The following is a 23,317-nucleotide window of genomic DNA, read 5'->3' as shown; positions in this document are numbered from 1 at the left end:
GCCAGCTTTGGACATCAAAAAGACCATCAAAAGTAATGTCTTTATTTTTACTCATTAGGTACTAGCGTGAGACCATCAAAACTTCCTATATTTCTCCTGCTCCCATGATAGCTGTGGTGAAACTGCTGTTGCAACATCTTCTGATGTCAGTTCAAACAATTCCCCATCTTGGATTTTCCCTGAAGTTCTCATGAACCCTCAGAGACAGTGGTAGATTGGCAGCAGTAAAAAGTAGGTTTTGTTTCTGATGGCTCATGTAGCCAGTGAAAAAGTTCTTTCCAGCTTGGTATGACACACAGACAAGAGTGGCCTTTAATATCATCCCTGAGGCATCTCAATATCCTTCTCCACTCTAGAGAGACAAAAAGGGGTAGTCTCTGGGTGACATGAATTTAACTTTATCTATGAGCGACTTTCCATCTACACATCACAGTTGAAGGCTACTATCCCCCGTTCTGACAGAGCCTTCTAGGGACATTTTAAAACTCTAGAAAGGCCTCAAGGAAAAACAAAATAATCAACAGAAACATCTCAGACCCCTTAAATAACAAGAATATACATAGCTGAAGACAGCTTGAGAGTTCTGGCTAGATAAGGCCAACCAACTAAAGAAGAAAAACTCCAAATTCCTCCACCACTTTAAAATGACATGTCCTCATTTGCCCTTAAAAGTTGCTTCTTGCAACCATCTTTTACCTCTAGCTTCTTCAGCCAACTGCTGACCTGTGATTATGTGACTGACTTGAGATGGCTCCAATTACCGGTAGTTGTCCAAAGTAACACATGAAGTTAATGTAACTGTTCCCGTACAGTACCAATTGTTAGAGGGATTTTGAAGGAAGCCAAACAAGGATTTTGGTACAAGCAATGGACCTTTCTCAAGGAAGGCCTCACACATCCAATGATCATTACCAGATTTCACTTAAGAAGAAATTCACAGCTACTATGTGGGGTTAGGGCTCCTCCTTTGTTCAGCTCATCTGTTGTTCTGCTGCCCCAGAAGGCACTGCTAGGCCAGAATAAGATACAGAACTATTTTTTGAAAATAAGTTGGAACTATCAATATTCTGCACATCCACTAATTTCTCCTGTTGGTAAGAAAGATACCAGTTGTCCATATAATTGCAGCTGATATTGATTTTTTTAATTAAAAAAACCATGCATTTCTAGTCCATGTAATCTCCCTACTGTTGGCATCCCTAAGCCACTCTGGAAAAAAGAAGAGGAAGAAGAAGGGTTCAAAGATGGTTTACACACAAATGTCCATTGCTGGCTGATGGAAGAATTGCAATGACTTGCACATGTGAAAACTCATCAGCAATTATTTACATGAATCTTTGGTATTGCAACTCATCATCACCCTGCTTACTAGAATGCCTGAACCAAGTTTTCACCATTATGTGAAAGGAACCATCTTATGGAAAAGAATCCATCTCAGATATGCACTTACTGTGTGGGACCATACACCCTCAAAATCTTGGTACAATTGACCCTCATAACATTTTCACCACATTTTCACAATGCTACAATTTGAACCTACCATGACTAAGAAAAAGGTTATGAAATTTTACTTTCAAGTGTGATTGGCTGGTTGATGTGCCTAGAACAGGAGAATTGGCTCAATGGTTAGTGACCGTTCCTCCTCAGTGAGATGGCATAGTCTAGCTGTCCCCAACCTTTAATCACCAGGTGTTGTTGGACTGCAACTTCAATCATCCCCAGCTAGCATGGTCAATGGTTACTGATAGTTTAGTACAACAATAGCTGAGGATCCAAGGTTGGGCAAATAAAACTTTTCATTCATTCATCATTCTTGAAGACATTATAAGAGCCAAGAAGAACTCCAGAGGGGCCCCTTTGCCTGGCCAGCTAAGAAACCCTCTGGAAGACTCAACAACTGCACTGATTTGAATCTTTGTAAACTACCTTAATGAATTAGCTTATTTTATCTGCATAAATTAGCTTTATTACTTTACCAGCACAATCTTAGTCCACTGGTGATTAATTACAGCTCTATTTCACTCTGCTTGACAACAGTGTCTCCTCACAATGCAATGCCTTTCAGTGGACTTAGTTCACACATTCAACTGCTTGTCAGCAAGTGTCAAGTTATTAAGTGGTGTATACATGTCTGTGTGGACCAACTCAAAGTTCAAATAGCATCCGTCACATGACAAAAAAATTCATTTCTCCCTACAGCACATGCCATTTGGCTTCTGTAGCAATGATGAGAAAAGACACGTCATTGTGAATTTTATTGATTTGTTTTGCTTTCAAAAGGAAAGACTCCGTGCAGCAGTTTAATTAGAAAATAAAGTGTTTATTAAGAAACTAGACATCAAAGACCCCTAGAGTCTCTGTGAAAGGGGATGTTCCCATTTTCATAGCACAAGATGACAGACATGGTATAAGAGAAGAGAAATGATCAGGGGTGGAGGAGTCTCGTTGGTGGGAAATGAGGTAATGATTTACAATAATTAAAATCAGGAACAACTTTTCCCTTAAAACTTGCGACGTAAAGCCACCAATTGCAAGTGCCCAAGGCCTGGATCTCCTACCCACCCTGCCTCACTTTTCAGCATTAAGGAACTACCAGAGACTTTTCCACTGCTCAAGTTGGTCCTTCCAAAACTACGCAGTGAGAACCGTGTCAAAAGAACTAAATCCAACCGTTCAAGACTAGTGTGAGTTCAGCAGATCCACCCATGGAGTAGGGCATCTGTTGACTCTCTGAATCACACCTTGGGAAAAGGCAAGGTCAGAGCAATCAAGTTTCTGCTGGGGGTGTTCAAATTTAGCCAAGTTTCTGCTATGGGTGTGATTGGAAAAAAAAAATCAACTGCTGCTGATGCAGACACAAAGCAGCCATAACTTCCTGTTGGCTCTCTGTGTGAGTCACTGTTCTCAGCCTAATACCCCAAACAGTGACCCACAAAAGAAAAGAAAGAATCTCTCAAACCTGTAACTAGAGATCATGGGACAAACGGAAATGAGGCTGTTCATTGTTTCTCATACTTTTCTTTTGTTCTGCCACTTTCCCTGGGAAAACCCAGCTGAGACAAACGTCAATTCACAGAAAATGTTTCCTCTGGTGGGTTTTCCCAGGGAAAGTGGTAGGACAGAAGAAGAACCTCTCAGACTTGTGACTAGGAATCATGGAACAAATGGGAGTGTGGACGAGCCTTAAGTTGATCACGGTGAGGAAAAATGTAATGTTGTTCCTGAAAATTAGTAATACCAACACCAGGGCACTTTGAGTTAGCCTCAGATCTGGGTTGAGAAGCAACAACAAGCAAGACAAATGGTCCTGTGAATGTAACCCAAACTGGAGATTAGGCCCACATTGTTTCCCAGCATTCTCTGCTTTGACAAAGAGCCTCTCAGAATTATGCTTTGGTTAACATTTTGGTTGCTTTGTTTCTTATTTAATTCCAATCAAATCCACTCCATTAGTCTTGAAAAGGAGGCAAACGTGTGCGTCTACACTGTCATTTCATTAAAACTGCTAGCTTTATATTTGGGCTCCAGTTCACTCGGTTATCTGCGCAAACTGGCAAAAGACAGAATAAAGTGATGCATGGCTTTTGAGAAGTATCCTGAGGAGAAATTTGAAGAGAACATCCTGACAGATGCATGAAAGGGCATTGCCAAAGACATAATGCTAGTGCAATGTCCTCGGCTCTGGTACCTCAAGCTTCAAAATTCTCTCTCTCTCTCTCCCCTCTGCCTATGAAGTTACCAACCAGAATGAGCAATTTTGGAAACTACATAATATGGAGAGAGCATTTGAGAAAATTGATGTCTTTATCGCTCATGGGCTGATAAGAGACCTCATGATCCTCTACCACCTGCTAGAATCCTGCAAATTGTTTAACAGAAGGCCTGCCTGTGTTTAACAGATTTGCATAAGTAAATTTTCTTCTATGCATGGTCAACCTGGAATCTGAAGGGGTGGGGAGAGAACTCTATCTATTATTGGTCATTTCATAGAACACATACTTATCAGATAGAGTTTTTAAAAAATAGGAGGGGGAAAAAATAAACTCATGAGGGTGGTATTCAAGGATTGGTTACCCTTCCACTCCCACCATTATGAGAAGTTTTGGGGATGTAGTTAAAATGATAAGAAGAAAGGAATGTGTCTACATATAGATATTAATATTGATCCAAGTCCAGAATCAATATTTGTGTTTATGTCAGAGAATAAGCAATGGAATTTTGACTCAGATCCCCCTTTGCTTAGTTTGTATGCCTTGAGCCAACCATTTGGTGTGCACAACAGAATTATAATACATCTCTAACTCGGTGAAAAAGAAATGGGAGGTTATGGTGGTGGAAGGAGGTGTTCAGGAAGGCAAAAGAGACTGTGCCGGTTTGCAGATTGGAAATACACTTGCGTGACCTTCCACGCTTTCCCCTTTCTCTGCCCTGGAACCTATTGGAGTATCACTGACTGGCATCACAACTCCTCATCCATCCAGGTGTGAAGTCCAGGAGAGCCCCGCCTTGCCCTACACCTCCTGCCCCCAGGTAAAGCCATTATACAAGCAGCAGGGAAGAGGCTGGTGTACAAAAAAAAAATGGAACACTGAGATAGCTGAAGAGAGGCTCTAACACACAAAACACACGCGCACACACAAACAGAAAGATCCTCCTAGGACATTTGTATTTTTTTAAAAAACAAACCAAAACCCAAAGCCACTGGTATCTTTTCCTCCAGGTAGGGTAGCAGAACTTCTCCATCGTCACAAAAAACCCATCGTTTCTGTGTAACAGCTTGGGGCTAGGTGGACGGAGGGGTGGGGGGGGACAGAAGTGGGATGGAGGGGAGCTGGCTTTGTTCTTACCAAGGGTCTTCACTCTGTTAAAGCATCTTCTGTACTCCCCATCTTCTCTTCCATGGGGGCATCTCCCATGACCTGGCCACCACCATGAGTGACTGATCTAGCAGGTGGCCTTAACAGAATGTTGTGATGTCACAAGGATTCCAGGTGGGAAGGGCCACAGCTAAAGTTGCTGGACTTCAATTGGTCGGTTTCTTTCTTTTTCTTTTTTAAAAAATTAAAGCAAAGTGCAACTGCTAGGATGACACCTTCAAGGTTCTTTACTTAAAAAAGAAAAAAAAACTTTTTGTTTTTGATTTGTTGCTCTGCTTTGCTCTTGTTGTGCCTTGCAGGAAACACCGTGACCAACAGAGGGAAAGAACACAGTGACCAACAGAGGAGGAGAATAACCCTGCGATCTGGTGACAGAAAAATAATAATAATATATATAACCCCTTGGTCTTTTTCAGCATGGTGTAGACTGAGGTCCAGTCCCACAAGGCGGCGGCTTTGATCCATATACAGACCGCAGTCTCCCACTGTGTCCCACAGCGATCAAAGGGCACAGTCAACAAACTTGACGTCAGAACAATGAAACCTTTCAGGGAGGTTTTTGATTTGATATGTATTTGTCTTTGTTTTTGCTTTGCACCGTTGTTTGTGGTTTTTTAAAAGCCATGACGTCCTTTGCTGAAATAAACACTGACATCCTCAACATAAATGCCATGATGGTTAAGAGGATTAGAATGTCCAGGAAGGGTTATTGGATTCAACATAATTTCTCTGAAACCTAAAGCAGGGAAAGGAGGAATGGGAGACAAAGGGGGGAGGGGGAAGAGAAAACACAGAGAAGAGAGAAAAAAGAAAAAAAATAAAGGGGAAAAAATAAAGCAATCCCACAAAATAAAGATCCAAACTAGAAAAGAACAGAGAGATAGTGACATACATGTAATTGTTTTCAAAAGAACTAAAAAGGAATAAAAGAAGCCACCTGGCTGCAGTTGGGGTACATCCACGTTGTCTTGTAAACTGCTACCTTCCCCCTCCTATCAGATTAAAATTAAAAGCTGCACTGAGCAGGGCACAGTCTGTATTAGAGGAGGGAGATAAGAGGCTTGCCTTCTTTGCTTTCCATTTCTCTGGGTTGCATCCAACAAAATTTTACTCAAGGCAGACCCGTTATAATGGACCAAAGTTCACCATTCCTATTAATTTCAATCAGTCTACTCTGAGCGAAACATAATTCGATACAACCCTCCTGCCACTCTTTCACTTTAAACCTGCCTTTCTTCCAACATGGAACTCAAGATGGCATGTATAGGATTCCCTGGGTGTTTTCCAGCTGAGCAATGTCTCATCCTAGACCTACTTAGTTTCAGCAAAGTGGTGGTGCCATATTTATTTATACGTATGCACCAACCTGTTCCCAGGGGTGGGGTTGGGGTTGGGGGATACCTTTCAACTGTGCTGAGAAACCAGCCTTGGGTAAGCAGCACCACAACACTTATTCACTGGGACCTCTCAGTTTAACACCTTCCTTAGTTAATTTATTTCTTATTAAACGACTTGAATGGGCCTGAGCTTTCATTGCTTCCCTTTGCTCCACGGTGGCCTACAAGAGCAACCATCCATGTGATCACATTTGGGCAGTTGGGGGTACAGAATCGTGTTCTCAGAGGGCAACCTGACAACTCGCTCAGAGAGACCCCAAATCCTTGAGGATGGATCCATGCAGCGATCTAATTCACCCCTTCTGTAGGCATGATGTGGACTGTTTCCATGTTCTCAACATGCCTGCAACTATAAAATGTAACATGGCAATATGTGGTGACTTTTTGAGTCACCCTTTCCACAATTTGAGTGGGAACAATTGCTATGTAAATAAGCAATATGTACAGCCACATCTCAGATGACATTGCACCTATTGGTAATAATCTAGAAATGTCCCCACCATGCTTACAAAGGAGCTACTTTATGTGACCAAGCCTACCCTTGTAAATAAGTCTACAGGTGTGCCTGTCATTTGTTTCACCTCTATGCTATGAAACTTTTGTTTTCTCAGATCATAACCTCTAATTTCATCTACTTACTAAGTAGAGTGCACACTTAAACAATTTACAGGTGTCTTTGGTTTATGTCAACTGGAGATGTTGGGATGGAAATGTTGCTGCACTCCAACTCCCATCAGCCCCAAGCAGCACAACCAATAGGCAGGGATGATGGAAAAGGTAGCCAAGCAACATTGGGAAGGTCATGTCCTAGAGGTCACCTGTGCACTATAGTTAGTTGACTGGCAAATTACTCTCTTTGTTGGTGAACTGCCTCTTGATTTTGCTAGAGTGTTATGGGTTTCTGAATTCTGAATGTTTCAGTAATTGGAGAGCAATATAAAATGACTGTAAAAGTTAGCTAACTTTTACAGCACCTATAATGGACATCTAAATTGAAAATGCAGCTCCTGGTTAAAACAAACAACATTTTATGTTTCATGGCTTGCTGCTAGATCCCTAGAACAGCGGCTGTCTCACTTGGTCCACTACCCTCTTCCGTGCTATAAATTCCTTTTTCAATTGACATAAAGCTCATGTACCTGTCTGAACCTATTTGAATAGGGTAGGGTGGTCCCATCTTTCCCTGCACCAAAGTCTGCTTGGGATAAGGCAGGTGAGAGGAACCATTAGCCCTCCAGATGTTGCTGAACTACAACTCCCATTAAGCATGCCAATGACCAGGGATGATGGGAGTTGAGCTTGTTTGGAAGTTCTAGCAGGGGAGCGCAGCTATCGTATACCCTTGACCAAAGAATGGTACACTCCTTCTATCTGGGATGGTCGTCCTCTTCCACCAAGTGCTCAGCTTCGGGAGGGACGCACATGGAGCGGTGAGGGAGGAAGGGGACACCCACCTAGCCAGCCAGATCAGCCGAATCAACCCTGGCGATCAATGGGGTGACAGATGTCTCAGCCAGATCACCCTCACATCCGAAGTTCAGCAACATCTGGAAGGCCCAAGGTTCCATACCCAGTTAGGTGGGGAGCAGGCAGAGAAAATTCTGATGCTTATGGCAGACACTGCTGACTTCTGAAAGAATAGGCAAACTTGATTGGGAAAGGGTTGTAGAGCATTCTTGTAATGCAGAAGTTCCCAGGTTCAGTTCCAGGCATCTCCAGTTAGGGCTTGGAGAGATCACCTGTTTGAAACCCCGGAGAGCCACTGCCAGTCAGAGTAGACAGAACTGAGTTTGAAGGACCTGTGGGTCAGACTCAGTGTGAAGCAGCTTCCTATGATCCTATTGATCCATATTTGGTGGCAAATAATTTGGCCTTTGCATTGGGGTGGTTGCACATCTTAGGAGGATGAATTGAGGGCTGAGATGATCCTGTGTCACCTTCGTTGTTGGAAGAGATCTATCCAAACATTGGTCAATCATTTCTTAATGGGCTAACAATACCCTACCAACATCACAACCTGGAGAATTTTTTCCTGACTATTATTTGAGCATTTTCACACGTGAGACTTCGGTGGCCTTTTACAATTCCTGCACCTGTAACACAAATGTAAAAATTATATTGCCTAAAGAGTCCTGGCAGAGGACATTTTTCTCCCTCTCTTGTAATAGTAGAGCTTTGGGGTTGCTTGTCAATTGGCAATAGGTTCAGAGCAGACAAAAGGAGGAGCTTGTTCACAGAAAGCATAAATAACAATATGGCCTACGGTAATGGCCAATGGGTTAGAAGGCTTCAAAAAGAATTAGAGAGATTCTCTAGAGGGTTGACCAATGGCTATTTCTCATGACAGCCAAATCAAACTTCTATATCCAAAGGCAGTATACCTCTGAATCTCAAGTGTTGGGACATACTTCAGAAAGACACCTCCCTCGAAGGGTGGATATGGGGCTTAGTAAAAAATAAATAAATAAAAATTTCTCATTGGTTCTCAAGTGAAGGGGAATTACACTCTGTAATCAGGGTAACAATCCCCCTGCACCTTTAATCAATTACAGGGGGAAAAACCAGATTATGTCGCTGCACAATATGCAATAAGGATAATGTGTAATTTGACCCTTAGTCCAATGCAGCAAGGATCTTTTATTTTCATTCAGCGTTATGTTAGAAGCCCCTGGAAATTGTCCTTTGATTCCTTTGTGACAAAACATGGTCTCTACACTTCATAAATTGATAATAATGTGTTCACATCTTAAACTTCCCCCTACCCCCTATACTAAAGATCATTTGCAAATGTGCACAATGAAAGCAGGAGGCTCAAAGGTAATTCTAGTACCATGTGTGAAAATGCTCTTTCGCTTCCCCTTACAGATTCCTCACAAATCTTCTTATCCTGCTACCCAGTTTTGCTTCGTATGGATCAGAAACCAAGATGGCTCTTGCTTGGCTCAAATCATTTTTTCACCGTATGTGAGATCAGCAATGTTACCAATAGGCTGGAGTTTGGTATAAGTGAATGTCCCCCCACTGCCTACTTAGCTGGCACTCAGAAATCTAAATGTTACCAAGAGTTACAGCTAGATATTATGGTAAGGGAATCTTTTCCCAGATCTCCTGTGTTTTTAAAGAGGTGTACATGAAACTGTAGGGCTGCTAATTCAAATTAGGGCGAAAGAAAGGTAGGGATTCAAATTGAGGATGATTTGGTTCAGGAAACCAGTATGAATACTGCATTTCTCTTCTGAATTGATATCTCTTCCCACACAGCCACATATAACCTTAAAAAAAGCATAACCCCAGAGGTGATGGACCTCCCAACATTATAACTAGTTTGGGCGTTGATTTTGCAAAATTTCGTTGATAACAAAGTTGTCCATGTATTATTGTGTTGTTTTTTTAAAAAAAATTAAGGAATTTTTTTTTTCAAAAGTGGGAAATGGAAGGAAATGTCCACACTGAAGGCCCAAAGCTATCCAAACCATAATGAAAATTATGAAAATGTCCGAGCATGTTGGGCAAAGAGAGGGTTTGTTCCTTTCCCTCTTTGCCAGTTGCTGGAGACGACATTCTCGGCAATCATGAAACAGAGGAGAAGCATGAATATGGAAGGCTTTGACGACTGCTGATGGAGACAAAGGATTGACGTTGGGTTGAGGTTGGTCTACACATCATGAAGTAAATCCTAAACAACAGGAAGGCAGTGGCTGGAAGGGGGAGGCTGGAAGTACAGGTGAAATGATGTTGCTTGTCACAGAGAGGTGTGTGCTCACTATGCCCCTTGGCCCTAGCTGCTCCCCTTCTCAACAGTTCTAACACCTCTTCCCCTGCCTTCTCTCCCCTGCTCCCACTTTTCCTTTCTGGATTTCCATCTCTCCATTCTTAAATGCAAAGAAAGAGGCACTTCAGCTCACTTTATAGAGCAGGGGTGTGGAACTGTTTTGACACCCAGGGCAACATTCTCTTCTGGACCACTTTCTGGGGCTCACATGCCAATGGTTGCCTAGTGTAAAAACAAAACAAAAACCCAAAACAGTAGGCTAGTTTCTACACACACACACACACACACACACAAACACACACACACCTCTATCCTCCATCAAGAAAAGCAAGTGGCATTATGTGAGTTCCAAGACAAATTACAACCAGGTAAAATCACTTGAGGAAGGCGTTAAGCAGTGTGAATCACTGCCACCAACTCAACTTCCATCTCCCATGTTTTGCGATTGCTGTCATTGCCATAGAGGTTAGGTCCACTTCAAGGACTTCAGGAATGAGAAAAGTAGGAATAGCTGCTACCTCGAGTTGTGGTACCTCGAGACCCACAGGACATTGATTTGCCAAGGGTCTCTCAACTCTGCTGTTCATCTGGGTGGTAGAATTTTGGTGTGGTTAATTAGACTGTGAGAACATAAGAAGGGCCAGCTGGATCAGACCAAAGGCCCATCTAGCCCAGCATCCTATTCTCACAGTGGGCAACCAGATGCCAATGGGAAGCCTGAAAGCAGGACCTGAGAACAACAGCTCTCTCCCCATTTATGATCACCAGCCACTGACATTCAGAAGCATACAGCCTCCAACAGTGGAGGTAGAGCATAGCCACCATACTGCTTCAGATTGTAGGTGGTGGGTGCCATTTTTGTATGTTCTCCAATGGAATAACTTCCTTTAACTAACAAACAGTGGGAGAGAGAAAAGCACACAAGAGTTCTAGTCCATCTGGTTTCCTGCTGTGCTACTACTTTTCCACCTGTTTTAAAAAACCCAACACACATACACACTTCGTTGCTGATGAAGTGGCGCTACCCATTCTACTGTCACATGATTCTTATAACAATATAATTCCACTGACCACTGAAATGTATCTAAATGTGTGCCTGACTGTTATTCCAAAACCCAAGTCTGAAGTGCCATGGAAGGTCTGCTTGGAGCTGTTGGACCAAAAACTGCTTATTTCACACACGCAGTTATCATTTGAGAGCCAGAGAGACACAGTCATGTGTGTATGAGCCCCAGAGCCTCTGTGTCCACATTAACTCATTTGCAGCACAAATAGGTAGCTTTCCCTCAATCTGGAATTGTTCGTGCTTATCCTCAATATGCTGCTTTCAATCTAGATTGATTCTAGATCCTGCGATCCAAAAGGGTTGACACACGTTTCAAAACCCTCCCCTTGTTTAGGTCATCCACACCTTTTCCACCCTGCATAGGCCCCAGGTGAATGAACAAGTAAGAGGTGACTGTGATCTTGATATGAGTCTACCCACAACATCATTGGACAAGGTATGGACTCCATCCCACCCCATTGCCAGGACCACCCACACCTGCTTTCAAATGGACACACTGCAGGATAATGCAGAATCAACCTGCATTGAGCTTTTTATTTTCAGAATGAAACCTGTTTCTGAAAAAGCACTTTTCAGAGGCAAAAAATATGTGATTTCTCTAGACTGTGCATGGCCTACACAGGAAAAAAAATAAACAAACAAGTACTCAGTCTCCATTGATTCCAGAGTAAAATGCAGTGTGTACACAGCCTCTGTTCAACGAATATGAATTTAGCACTCACTTTCATTGCTTAAGGACCTTGGCTATGGGGTGGCCATTAATAAATAGGGATGAAAAGCAAATAAAAGAAGAAGAGGTCAATCCAATTTCTCCCCCACCCCTCTGAGATTTCCATATTATGATCATGGGATTTTTAATGTTGGAATCATTAAACTTTCCATAGGATCCCTTTCCTCCTCCTATCAGAACCCTGCTGTTTTCAAATATAAGACATTCCTCTATTAGCTGGGATCACACGTCTGTTTTTTCTGGCACACTTTAATGGAATGGAATGATTCCAAAGTGCTAAATGCTGCGGTCTGATAGATTGGAAAGGACGTAGATCCCAAATATCTCCATCACTCCCCCAACCACTGCCCTGTGTAAAGACCCAGAACAAAAGTGAGGGAGGGGGAGCATTTACTAGAGCAAGAGGGGAGGAAGGGGAGAGGAGGAGGAATCATTTCCAGGAGGGAGACTTAATCAAGACCCACAATAAGCTGAACTGCAACGGTGCCAAGTTGGCAGCTTCCTGTCGGCCATTGCGACCCTGACATGTTCTTCTGTGGGAGCAAAAGGAGTATATCTTCTCACAGTGTGCCGAGACCTCCCATCACAGGGCCAAGAAACTCTGCCAAGGATGTCAGGCCAATCCATCATGCTTTTCACTAGACCCAAGCCAGGGGTGTGCAAGAGGTCACGGAAGGGGAGAACTCCTTTACCCACACATATGGGCCACACAGCATAAATGTCCAGGGAGAATACGAGAGAATTTCATGTCTAGCCAAGACGTTTATGAAAGCCAGGATGGCCTGGATATCAAATAATACAGAGGAAGACAGCCAAAGAACAGCTATGTTCAGACATTATGGGAATTTTTACAAGGGGAGGGCATTAACATTCACTTTTCATCAACCCTCTGAGGTCCACACGTCAGTGGTGGGTGTGGATACTCCACACTCTCACAAACTCCACACTCTCATAGTCCCCTTCCAGTTGATCCATGAAGAGTAGTTTGGGAATGGAGAGTTGGAGGGGGATTTGGTTTAGTTCACATTTCAAGGCAAACTTCCCCAGTTTGCATTTTCCAAAACAGTATGTGTACCGAAACATAGATGCCCTTCAGAACGTGCACTTATCTGAATTCTGCAATGCCAATAATGTGTACAAAAATGCATATACTAGGGCAAAGCGTGTGTGAAATGCATATATTTGTGGAAATAACATGGAATGCACAGCTTTTGGCAAATGCTGAAGGTGTGCCTTTTACCCTGGCCTTTGACACCTGAGACGTGCGGTTGTAATCTGATTTATTCTGAATTTTTACATCATAAATTGCTGTAACCTACCTAGGGACGCAGGTGGCGCTGTGGTCAAAACTACAGAGCCTAGGGCTTGCCAATCAGAAGGTCGGCGGTTCGAATCCCCGCGACGGGGTGAGCTCCCACTGTTTGGTCCCTCCTCCTGCCAACCTAGCAGTTCGAAAGCACGTCAAGTGCAAGTAGATAAATAGGTACCGCTCCGGTGGGAAGGTAAATGGCATTTCCGTGCACTGCTCTGATTCGCCAGAAGCGGCATAGTCATGCTGGCCACGTGACCTGGAAGCTGTCTGCGGACAAACACCAGCTCCCTCGGCCTATAGAGCGAGATGAGCGCCACAATTCCAGAGTTGTCCACGACTGGACCTAACCTTTACCTTTTACCTTGGGACCTGCTAGTGAAAGACAGCTAATTCTTTCATTCATTCATTCAATTAACAATATGATTGGCAAACAATGCAAAGTCTCTGGATAGGTCTCATATAAATATAAAAGGTAAAGGGACCCCTGACCATTAGGTCCAGTCGTGTCCGACTCTGGGGTTGCGGCGCTCATCTCGCTCTATAGGCCAAGGGAGCCGGCATTTGTCCGCAGACAGCTTCCGGGTCATGTGGCCAGCATGACAAAGCCGCTTTCTGGCGAACCAGAGCAGCGCACGGAGACGCCGTTTACCTTCCCGTCGGAGCGGTTCCCTATTTATCTACTTGCACTTTGATGTGCTTTCGAACTGCTAGGTGGGCAGGAGCTGGGACCGAACAACAGGAGCTCACCCCGTCACAGGGATTCGAACCACCGACCTTCTGATCAGCAAGCCCTAGACTCTGTGGTTTAACCCACAGCGCCACCTGGGTCCCTCATATAAATATACCTGAAGGTAAATTTCTGTCCTTGCCTGGTCAACAGACCCACTATTTCAGGAACAGCCAATGGGGAGCTCTTGAGATGCTTTGTACTACAGCTCCCACCACCCCTAGCTATTGGCCATTCTCGAAGAGGCTGATGGGAACTGTTGTTCATAAAAGCACAAGAAGAGCCTGCTAAATCAGGCCAATGTCCCATCTGGTCCAACATCTTGTTGTCACAGTGGCAAACCAGATGCCTGTGGGAAACCAGCAAGTGAGGCCCGAACACAAGAGCATTCTCCCTTCCTGAGGATCTCAGCAACCGGTATATTAAGAAGAAGCATTACTGCTTCGGACTGTGGAGGCAGAGCATCACCATCATGGCTGCAGCTTTCTCCTCCATGAATTTGTCTACTCCTCTTTTAAAGGCATCCAAGTTGGCGGCCATCAATACCTCCTGTGTGAGCAGGTTCCACAATTTAACGACGCAGCCAGTACTTCTGGAGAGCATCGTGATGGCTGTAGCAGTTCCAGGCCTCAGCAACAAATGCAAGGAAACTTTCTCTCTCTCTGTCTCCCAAATTAGATCAAGTTCTCAACCAAATTCCCAGACCGTTGTCTTTTGCAAGGAAGTCAGGTGATGGATGGATGGACAAACAAAGTCGGCAACATCTGAGTGAGTTATGTGAAGCATTCAGGACAGCAGGATGCTAACAAACCAGCTGCTAAATGCTGGACTGTGATCAAGCAGCAGTTCTTCTCCTTGAAACAAATAAATGCCCAAGCCACAGCGCTGCATGCTTGTTAATCAGCAGTTCCATTATCACTGGGCAGATAGCCCTCTAATGGACACCCACAGGGTTGTAGCCTGTGCAACTTGCATTGCCATTCCTTTGATTGATTCACCCTCAAGGTAATCAAGTAAATGACGGAGGATGCAATGTTTCTCCAGGAAATGTTCAGCGGTGAATACATTGATCTTTGCACTTAGCTGGTTTCCATATGAGGATGTGGGGTGGGGGCAACCTTGTTCTGAAACAATTTCACGATGCCTGAACCTTCCTCTTGATTCAGGGCCTGTATTCAGGCAGGCAACGGGAATGGAAAATGAGCTGTTCTACCATGGGGGCAGGAAGTTGCCAACCTTGTTCTCCATCAGATGTTTTGGACCGCCAGCTGTGCTGACTGGGGCTGATGGAAGTCGTGGTCCAAAACATCTGATGGAGAACAAGGTTGATAAAGGTTGGTATAAAGGACCACACCAAGCAGTCTATGTTCCATCTAAGGAGGTCATGGTGCTTTGTGGTACACAGCACATGTTCCACACAGAGAAGGCCCCAACTTCAAGCCTGGCATCTTCAGTCAGAAAAGTATGTCAGGAAGTGAAGCTGGGAAAGCGATTTTGGAGCAACAGTTTGGGGCCAGATAGATCCACGGTCAGACTCAAGATAAGGCAGCTTTATACCTCCCCTGCAGGGCAGCGCATAGCCTCCACCCGATCTGCCCCACGGCCCCGATCCAAGAGGGAGGCAATTAGGCCAACTCACACTGAGCCAACCTGAGGAACAACCTCCCCTGGAACCAGTCCTAAATTAGTGGATTTAATTAGTTATTTTAAAAAAGGAAAACCTAATGAAACATGTGAACGTGTCGCCTTCCCCACTTCCCATCTGAGAGCAGAGGGATGAATTCTGTGGGGTGCTCCTTTGCAAGTGGCTCCTCTGCAGGGAAGCCACTGGCGAGGAGAGCCCTGTACTCTACAGGATTAAACAGCTGTTGCATGGGTGTTTCAATATTGCAGGGTGCTGATTCATAAGTGGCTTTCTTCTTGGGAAATCCACTTGCAAAACAACATCCTGCACCACACAGGATCAGTGCATCCACGCAACAGGTATTATATGTGAGTTGTTGCTTCAGGGATGGTGCAAGTCAGGCTGCTACCTTCTCCCAGAAAGATGCAGCTGGAGGCCAGGTATACTTTTTGTTGGGTTATCCTATTTGATGCCTGCCTCTTCTTCCTGCCTCTCCTTGCTTCCTGATGCCCTGGCCCATGCAACCCTTCTGTAGCAATCTGCAGTTGCCTCAACACTACAGGAGGACTTTTTGAGCATCCAGTATCAAAAACCCAATTTACTTTCAAGAGAAGACCTTGTTGTTGTTCAGTCGTTCAGTCGTGTCCGACTCTTCGTGACCCCATGGACCAGAGCACGCCAGGCACGCCTATCCTTCACTGCCTCTCGCAGAGAGAAGACCTACCCCTGATTAAAACAATACAGTGGGATCTATGATTCTTACTAGTCTTCAGTTTACCATTTGCAGCAAGACTGTCTTGTTTCCAAGTGTTCCGCATAACTTCGGTGTGTGTGTGTGTGTGTGCGCGCACTTGCTACAAATAGCAAAAGACAAGTCCTGCAGACCTTACATAACTGCTGGGTTTCAATCTTCCCCAACATCTCCACCCGCCCCCCTATATTCCCCAACACTTGCTTGCTTTTTAAAATGAAGTTTGTATTGATTGACAAGAAAATCAGACAGCAGTACATGGAACGTGACCCTCAATAATTGAATTACGCCATTATGGCCCCGTTGTGGACATACGGTGTGTTTGCACTTTGCGGAGAAGGAAAGAGAATTATTTCTTTTAATGCAGCAATTACAGAGAGAGAGAAAAGAGAGAAAAGAAGAAGAAGAAGAAGAAGAAGAAGAAGAAGAAGAAGAAGAAGAAGAAGAAGAAGAAGAAGAAGGAGAAAGAGAGAGAGAGAGAGAGAGAGAGAGAGAGAGAGAGAGAGAGAGAGAATTCAAAGGAAACAAATGCTCCGGATGCTGAGATTCAACAGAGGTCTAAAGTAGGAAACTGTTCAGCTCAGAAGTGCTGACCCTGTGCCTTCCCATAATGCTCAAAGCTAGGCAGGATGTACCAGTGGTCTATCTTAGTGTATGGCACTGGGGCCTTTTCACACAACAAAATCTATTCCCCCCCAAAAAAACACTGGACTTTTTGCAGCAAATGTTGGGGAAATGCACTGGGAAGTGTGGGATACAGCTTGCTTGGTGCTGCAGCATCTAAACTCCCTGCATATATTTCTGAATGAAAGCTCATTAAATACCTGACATCATCTAATATCTCTGCCAAAAAAATCAGGATGAATGCTTCATAAACAGTGTCTCTGAAACTACCTTTGCACTCCAAGGGGCATGTCATGTTCTTAGAAGAAACATTTGGGATAATAATAATAATAATAATAATAATAATAATAATAATAATAATAATTATTTATACCCCGGCCTCCCCGGGCAAAACCAGGATCAGAGTGGCTAACATCAAGTGTATAACATATTAACATAAAATCAGACAATCAATTAAAATACATCGTAAAATCAGATCAGGATCAGAATAAAATCCAATCAGATGGCAACCCGCAGGTTAGGGTTGGGAACCTTAAATGCTCACCAAATCCTTTGCCTACCTCTATAAATCTGTGAATAAGCAACAGGAGAAGCATAATGCCAGCCTCCATCCCAGAGAGAGAGAAAGGCACAAGGGATGGGGATAAGAAGCAAGAGGGAAGTCTGGACTTCATGACCTGAGCTGCAAAATACACATCTATATCTATCTCTCTATCTCTCTATCATCTATCTATCTATTTATCTATCTATCTATCTATCTATCTATCATATCTCTATCATCTATCTCTCTATCTCTCTCTGTGTGAGATTAAAGCCCAAAAGTTGCTTTTTCAGGGCCTTGTTTGCATGGCACTCAAAAACACACATTTAGGGGTACCACACATGATTGTGCATGATCTCAGCACAAAATCATGCGAGATCATGGTGTCTAAAATGCAGGGAATGTGACAGCATTTTAGTGCAATTTTTCCCTAACATGGTCATATTTAATGCAATATTACCCAACCTACATATTTTTGCAAGGCATTTTCCCCAATATAATGCCATTTCTGTATGTTATTTTCACCCATATATGCATTTCTAGGCACATTTTAACCAATGTCTACATTTTTTGTGAACATTATTTTGTTGGATAGCTGCTTTGGAGAAGGGCAAATTTAGAAGGATGACCGTATTTGGTTTACATGCTGTTTCACAAAACGTGAATTAGGGTGATTTGCCTTTAAAGCTAAATAGAATCAAATTTCACCCCCATCCCTATGTATAGGATACAGGTGGACAGGCAGTTCTACACTTCCTTGAGTGTACTCTGCCCCCGGAGAAAAAAAGAGAGAGAAGGAATGCTCCACCCACCATTTGCTTTGGCTCCACCCACTTTTGCTATAGCCCAACCCACTGCCACCAGTATGTGATCACTGACAACTTCCCTGCATGAGAATGCAACCTTAAACACTGAAAAAGTTCCTGACAGACGCTCCCAAGAGACGACGTTTAAGCCTCTCTCTTACACACCCCATCCTGACTAAGTTGCTGGAGATCAATAGTAACTTAACAAGGACTTCACAATGCTGTGGTCCAAGAATATCTGAATACATCTGAATCCAAGCAGCCTCCTCTGCCTTGATGTGTCATTTTCTTGGCACCAGCCTCCCAGGCAGGATTTAGAGCTCTTCTGAGTGGGCGGCAATCGTCTTCTCCCCAATTCCCATCCCGAAGGAGTCCGAGGAGGAAAAAGGAAAAAGTACACAAGGCAGGAACATGGCAGAGAGCAGGGGGGATTTTTTTTTTTTAAAGAATAACACAGGAGATTTACAACTCAAGTCAGGGTTCGAGTTGCAGAGTCTGGGAATAAAAAAAAAAATGGTAAAAAAAGAGGAGGAGGACCTCATAGCACCAAAAAGTTCCAAGACAGTTCCATTAATTCCAAGATACGGTACTTTGGTGCAGCTGGAATGCAAGCAGTCAGAATGTATTTTACAGGAGAGAGGAATCTCAGGGAGCCAGTGTGGTATAGTAGTTAGAGTACTGGAATAAGACTTGGGAGACCAGGGTTCAAACTCCCACTCAGCCACAAAGCTTTCTGGTGACTAGTCACTGTCTCTTAGCTTAGCCTACCCCACAAAATTGGAAAGGAATAGAACTATGTATGCCACCTCGAGTTTGATGGGAGTTGTATCTAGGACTCAACCTCACAGTACAATCCTATACATGTCTTACTCAGAAGTAGGTCCCAGAGAGTTCAAGGGAAATTATTTTCAGGGAAATTTGTACAGCTGGGGTAGGGAACCTGGGGAGCTCCAGATGTTGCTGGATACAAACTCCCATCATCTCTGACTTAGGCTAATGGGAGTTGTGAATCCAACAGGGCCACAGAGACACTTCCACCCAGTCTATAGGCATGGTTCTTTCCCTACAGAATAAGAGAAGACTCTAAACTATTTGCAGTGTAGCATTCATAGTTCTGGCTCAAAATACATCCTCCTTAGCCAATAATATGGAACCATTTAATATTTGTTTCACTAAATAATAATAATAAATAATAATCCTTCCAGTACCACCTTAGAGACCAACTAAGTTTGTTATTGGTATGAGCTTTCGTGTGCATGCACACTTCTTCAGATAAAGCTCATACCAATAACAAACTTAGTTGGTCTCTAAGGTGCTACTGGAAGGATTTTTTAATTTTTAATTTTGTTTCAACTACGGCAGACCAACACTGCTACCTACCTGTAACTTGTTTCACTAGCTCATTTATGCTCCCCTCTCCAATATCACCACACTGCTAAAACTGATTGGCTACAGTGTATCATGATTTGATCCCTGATAGGGTAGGATCTCATGCATGACAAATCCTGGGAAGAGAAAGTAAAGGCAACCAGAACATACTGAAATGGCGTTGAAGAAGTTGCAGTTAGGGAACTCATTGGCATCAAATAATTTCAGAAGAGAATATAAAACAAAGTGTTCTTTAAGAGACAAAAAGAAATCTACCGTAGCAAAATATCCAGTCTCGATCCACCCCCACTCCACCCCACCCCCCAAAAAATCAAAGCTGCATAATATCCAGGGCATCTCTACTTGAGATGTACAATTCATATGACATGAATCTACTCAGAAATATGTATCACCTGTTTCAACAGAATTAACAGGCTTGGAAGGAAGGAAACATCCTGAATTGTTAGCTCTAATTAATGCATCACTCACAACTCGGCATGCACATTAAATGGGCTGAATGAACTGCTTGCAATCACATACCATTTTAGAGGACCCAGGGAGGGCAGAGACAAAAATTAGCAAAATGCAAGTGATATCTCCTTCCTCACTGAAATTTCCCAGAGCAAACAGTGATTGAATAGCACATTAGTGCCCCCGCTCCCACGATGTATCTGTATCCCCCACTGCATCAAGTCCTTCCATCCCCGGATTCTGTAATTGCCCTCAGCAGAGGAAGAGATAGGGAAGATCATTAATAGTCTTTGACACTGGAGATCCAATGTATAAGAAAAGCTTTGCAATTGCTTAGATACAGGCTTCTGTATTATTCATTAGGCCCATATCTATTAAGCATATTATTTATGCTACCACGGAGAGATGTAATAAATAAGGCAATGCCCCCCCTCCAGAGCATCCATTTTGGCTGGCCACTGAATTGCGAGTCCCATGGAGTCACCACAGTTCACCCACCCACAGAAAAAGCAACAGAAAGAAGGGAGACAGCAGGAAAAATGTAGATTTCTTTATAGTTCTTCTGCACGATCTATCATAGAGCAATTCAAAAAGGCTTCCATTCACAATGGTGGATGGGTGGAGGAATGGAAACTAACTGTTGACTTGTATTCAGCTAAGTTCTACTCAGAGTAGAAATATTGAAATTAATGGAACATGTTTGTTCATGTTTGTTAACTTCAATGGGGTCTACTCCAAGTAGGGCTAGCATTGGATACATCCCGGTATGTGTTGCACATTATCTCCCCCGCTAAAGAGTGCATATTATGCATGTCAATAGTATCATGTGCCATATCTCCTGTGTTAAAAAAAAGACAGTCCTCTGCTTGAAGGACTCTCCAGTCTAAGTCTGTCTTAAAGATAAAGAACCACCAGAAGGGAGCTCAAGGGCCTTGAAGGTGTATGCCAACCATTCCCACCTGGACAAACTGAGGAAGCACACGGGTCACTACATCTCAGTAGGCTACAGTGAGATGTTTGGCATTTCTGTTTCAGTTATAGCAGCTATTTCTACCTCTGCATCTACAGATATACATAAGCATGTGCAAATGTTATGCAAATTGTTGTTCTCCTTTGGGGTGATGCATTCCTTCGCTTTTTGGGTGACACTTTTTCCTTCTTTCTGGGTAATGCACAAGTGCCCAACTTATGTGCTGTCTCCATGTGACAGGAGTCCAGAGGAAGGCAGGGCAATGGCCACTGTTGCATTCCATCCCACCATCTCACTCCATAAAGCCACTATTGTGAGTGAGAGAAATTGTGGAGGATAAGGCATGTTGCCTCTGATATAGGAACCTACAGACATTATGGCCAGCATGGCTGGTTGAGCTACAACTAATGCACACAAACAAACAAACAAACAACACCTGGCTCTTCTTGCTAGGTCCTCTGTTTTGAGATGCTTAGACCCCTCCATGATTCTGGTGTTTTTTGGTTTGCATGTTCTGCAACATGCCATTGACACAATAATAGTGTGTTATGGGTGGATTTATACTGGGCCATCCACATACCTTCCCTTTTTATTATTCATTCTGCAACACTTTCCCAAGGTTACCATGTTATTATTGTCTAGATTCTAGAAGGACACTTTTATACTATGGCACAACAAAAGAGGGACAACCCCCTTCCCCATGGGATATTTGTGGCATGAAAAGTTACACGATTTCAGCAGGAAGCTGCAGGACCTGCTCAAATTGTAAATGAAACAGTATCTGGCACTTTCTAATTTAGAGAAAAGGGAAGTAATAGGTGACATGATAGAAGCTTATAAAGTCATTCATGATATGGAGAAAATGGATAGAGAAAAAGGATTTCTCCCCCTCTCGTACCACTAGAACTCATGCACATTACAAACTGAATATTGGAAGTTTGAGAACAGTAGAAAGTACTTTTTCAAGTAGTGCATAGTTAAACTATAGAACTCTCCCACAGGAGACAGTGATGGCCATAAACTTGGATGGCTTTAACCGAGTATTAGACAAATTAATGGAGGTTAGGGCTACCGATGGCTATACCCTGCCTCCATGGTCAGAGGTAGTAATGCTTCTGAATATCACTTGCTAGAAACCACAGGAGGAAGAGTGATCTTGTGCTGAGATACTGCTTGTGAGTTTCCCACAGGCATCTGGTTGGCCACTGTGAGCAAAGGATGCTGGACTAGATGGGGCCATTGGTTTGATCCAAGAGCCTCCTCTTATCTTCTTATCCATATCCCAAATCTTTTGCAGACAGAATCATGTATAAACTTCCCAATACCATCATGAGCACAAATCGTCATAGACCCATGTTGTGGCCCAAACAGGGAAGAGTGGAAAGGCATTACTTCCTGCATCAGCCAGCCCAAATTGCACCAGCTTCTGGCCATAAGGAGCCCAGATAGCAGTGGGGGAAATCTATTCCTCTTTCTTTTCTCCCTGCTCAGGTGGTGCTTGTCTGCTCTGCAGGGATGCTCCATCCAGCCCTTGATACTCCACCATAAATTGCATGGCAGTGATGTAAGATGACGGATACTTTTAATACAAGGGGCCTGTCATTTATTTATTAAGCAGCAACGGGCTCTGGAGGCTAGGACTGATGCATTATAAATCAACCACATTCCCGGCTATTAAAAATTCATCCAATTCATAATGTAGTACGCTAGTAATTTCTTTATTAGTCTTGAGCTCCCAGCCTCCCCACCCGGCTACTTTCCACCTCCACACTTGTCTACATTTCACTCTTTTGCTTTGCTTTCCTGGTATGTAAAGATCAGTCAAATCTCATGAAAGTGAAAAGGGAAAGGGGATGACCCTGGGTAGAAGGGAAACACCTATCTTGATAAAATCACCTTTGATTGAGTCATCTGAGGATGAGAACTTGCATGCAACAGGCACCAGATTTAAGCAGAGTTTGGATGGTCATCTGTCATGTATGATCTAGTTGAGATTCCTGTGTTGCAGAGGGTTGGTCTAGATAACCCATGTAGAGTCCCTTGCAACTCTACAATCCTATCGTTCTAGATCTCCAGGTACAGCTGGGGATGCCTCCAGTCTGAAATGCTGGAGATCTGCTGCCAGTCATTGTTAACAAGGTTCCATGACTTAGGATATGGCATTTCCTGTGTTCCTAGTCACGAACTGTAGCACAGTGGTAGAGCGTTCAGAAGGCCCCATATTCAGTCTAAGCACTTCCACTAAGTGGAAAGAGGTGGAAAAGACTCGTGTCCAAAATCC

General features: G+C 43.4%; 1 protein-coding gene across 3 annotated transcripts in view; it reads right to left on the bottom strand.

Annotated features, from left to right (window-relative positions):
* NTRK3 (neurotrophic receptor tyrosine kinase 3) overlaps positions 1-23,317 on the bottom strand; it is a 387,266-nt gene that overhangs the window by 102,134 nt on the left and 261,815 nt on the right. The window contains exon 13 of one of the 3 annotated variants that reach the window (XM_033167048.1): positions 5,462-5,613. The exons of the other annotated variants lie outside the window; for them this stretch is intronic. Coding sequence (XP_033022939.1) covers positions 5,492-5,613 — 122 coding nt within the window. The 3' untranslated portion in view covers positions 5,462-5,491. Of the gene's footprint in view, positions 1-5,461; positions 5,614-23,317 lie in introns of those variants that run through there. 3 annotated transcript variants of the gene reach the window in all.

The sequence above is a fragment of the Lacerta agilis genome, chromosome 13 (genome assembly GCF_009819535.1).
Source record: "Lacerta agilis isolate rLacAgi1 chromosome 13, rLacAgi1.pri, whole genome shotgun sequence".
Lineage (NCBI taxonomy): Eukaryota > Metazoa > Chordata > Lepidosauria > Squamata > Lacertidae > Lacerta > Lacerta agilis.
Note: the sequence above shows the minus strand (reverse complement) of the source record. Positions and strands in the feature narration are given on the sequence as shown.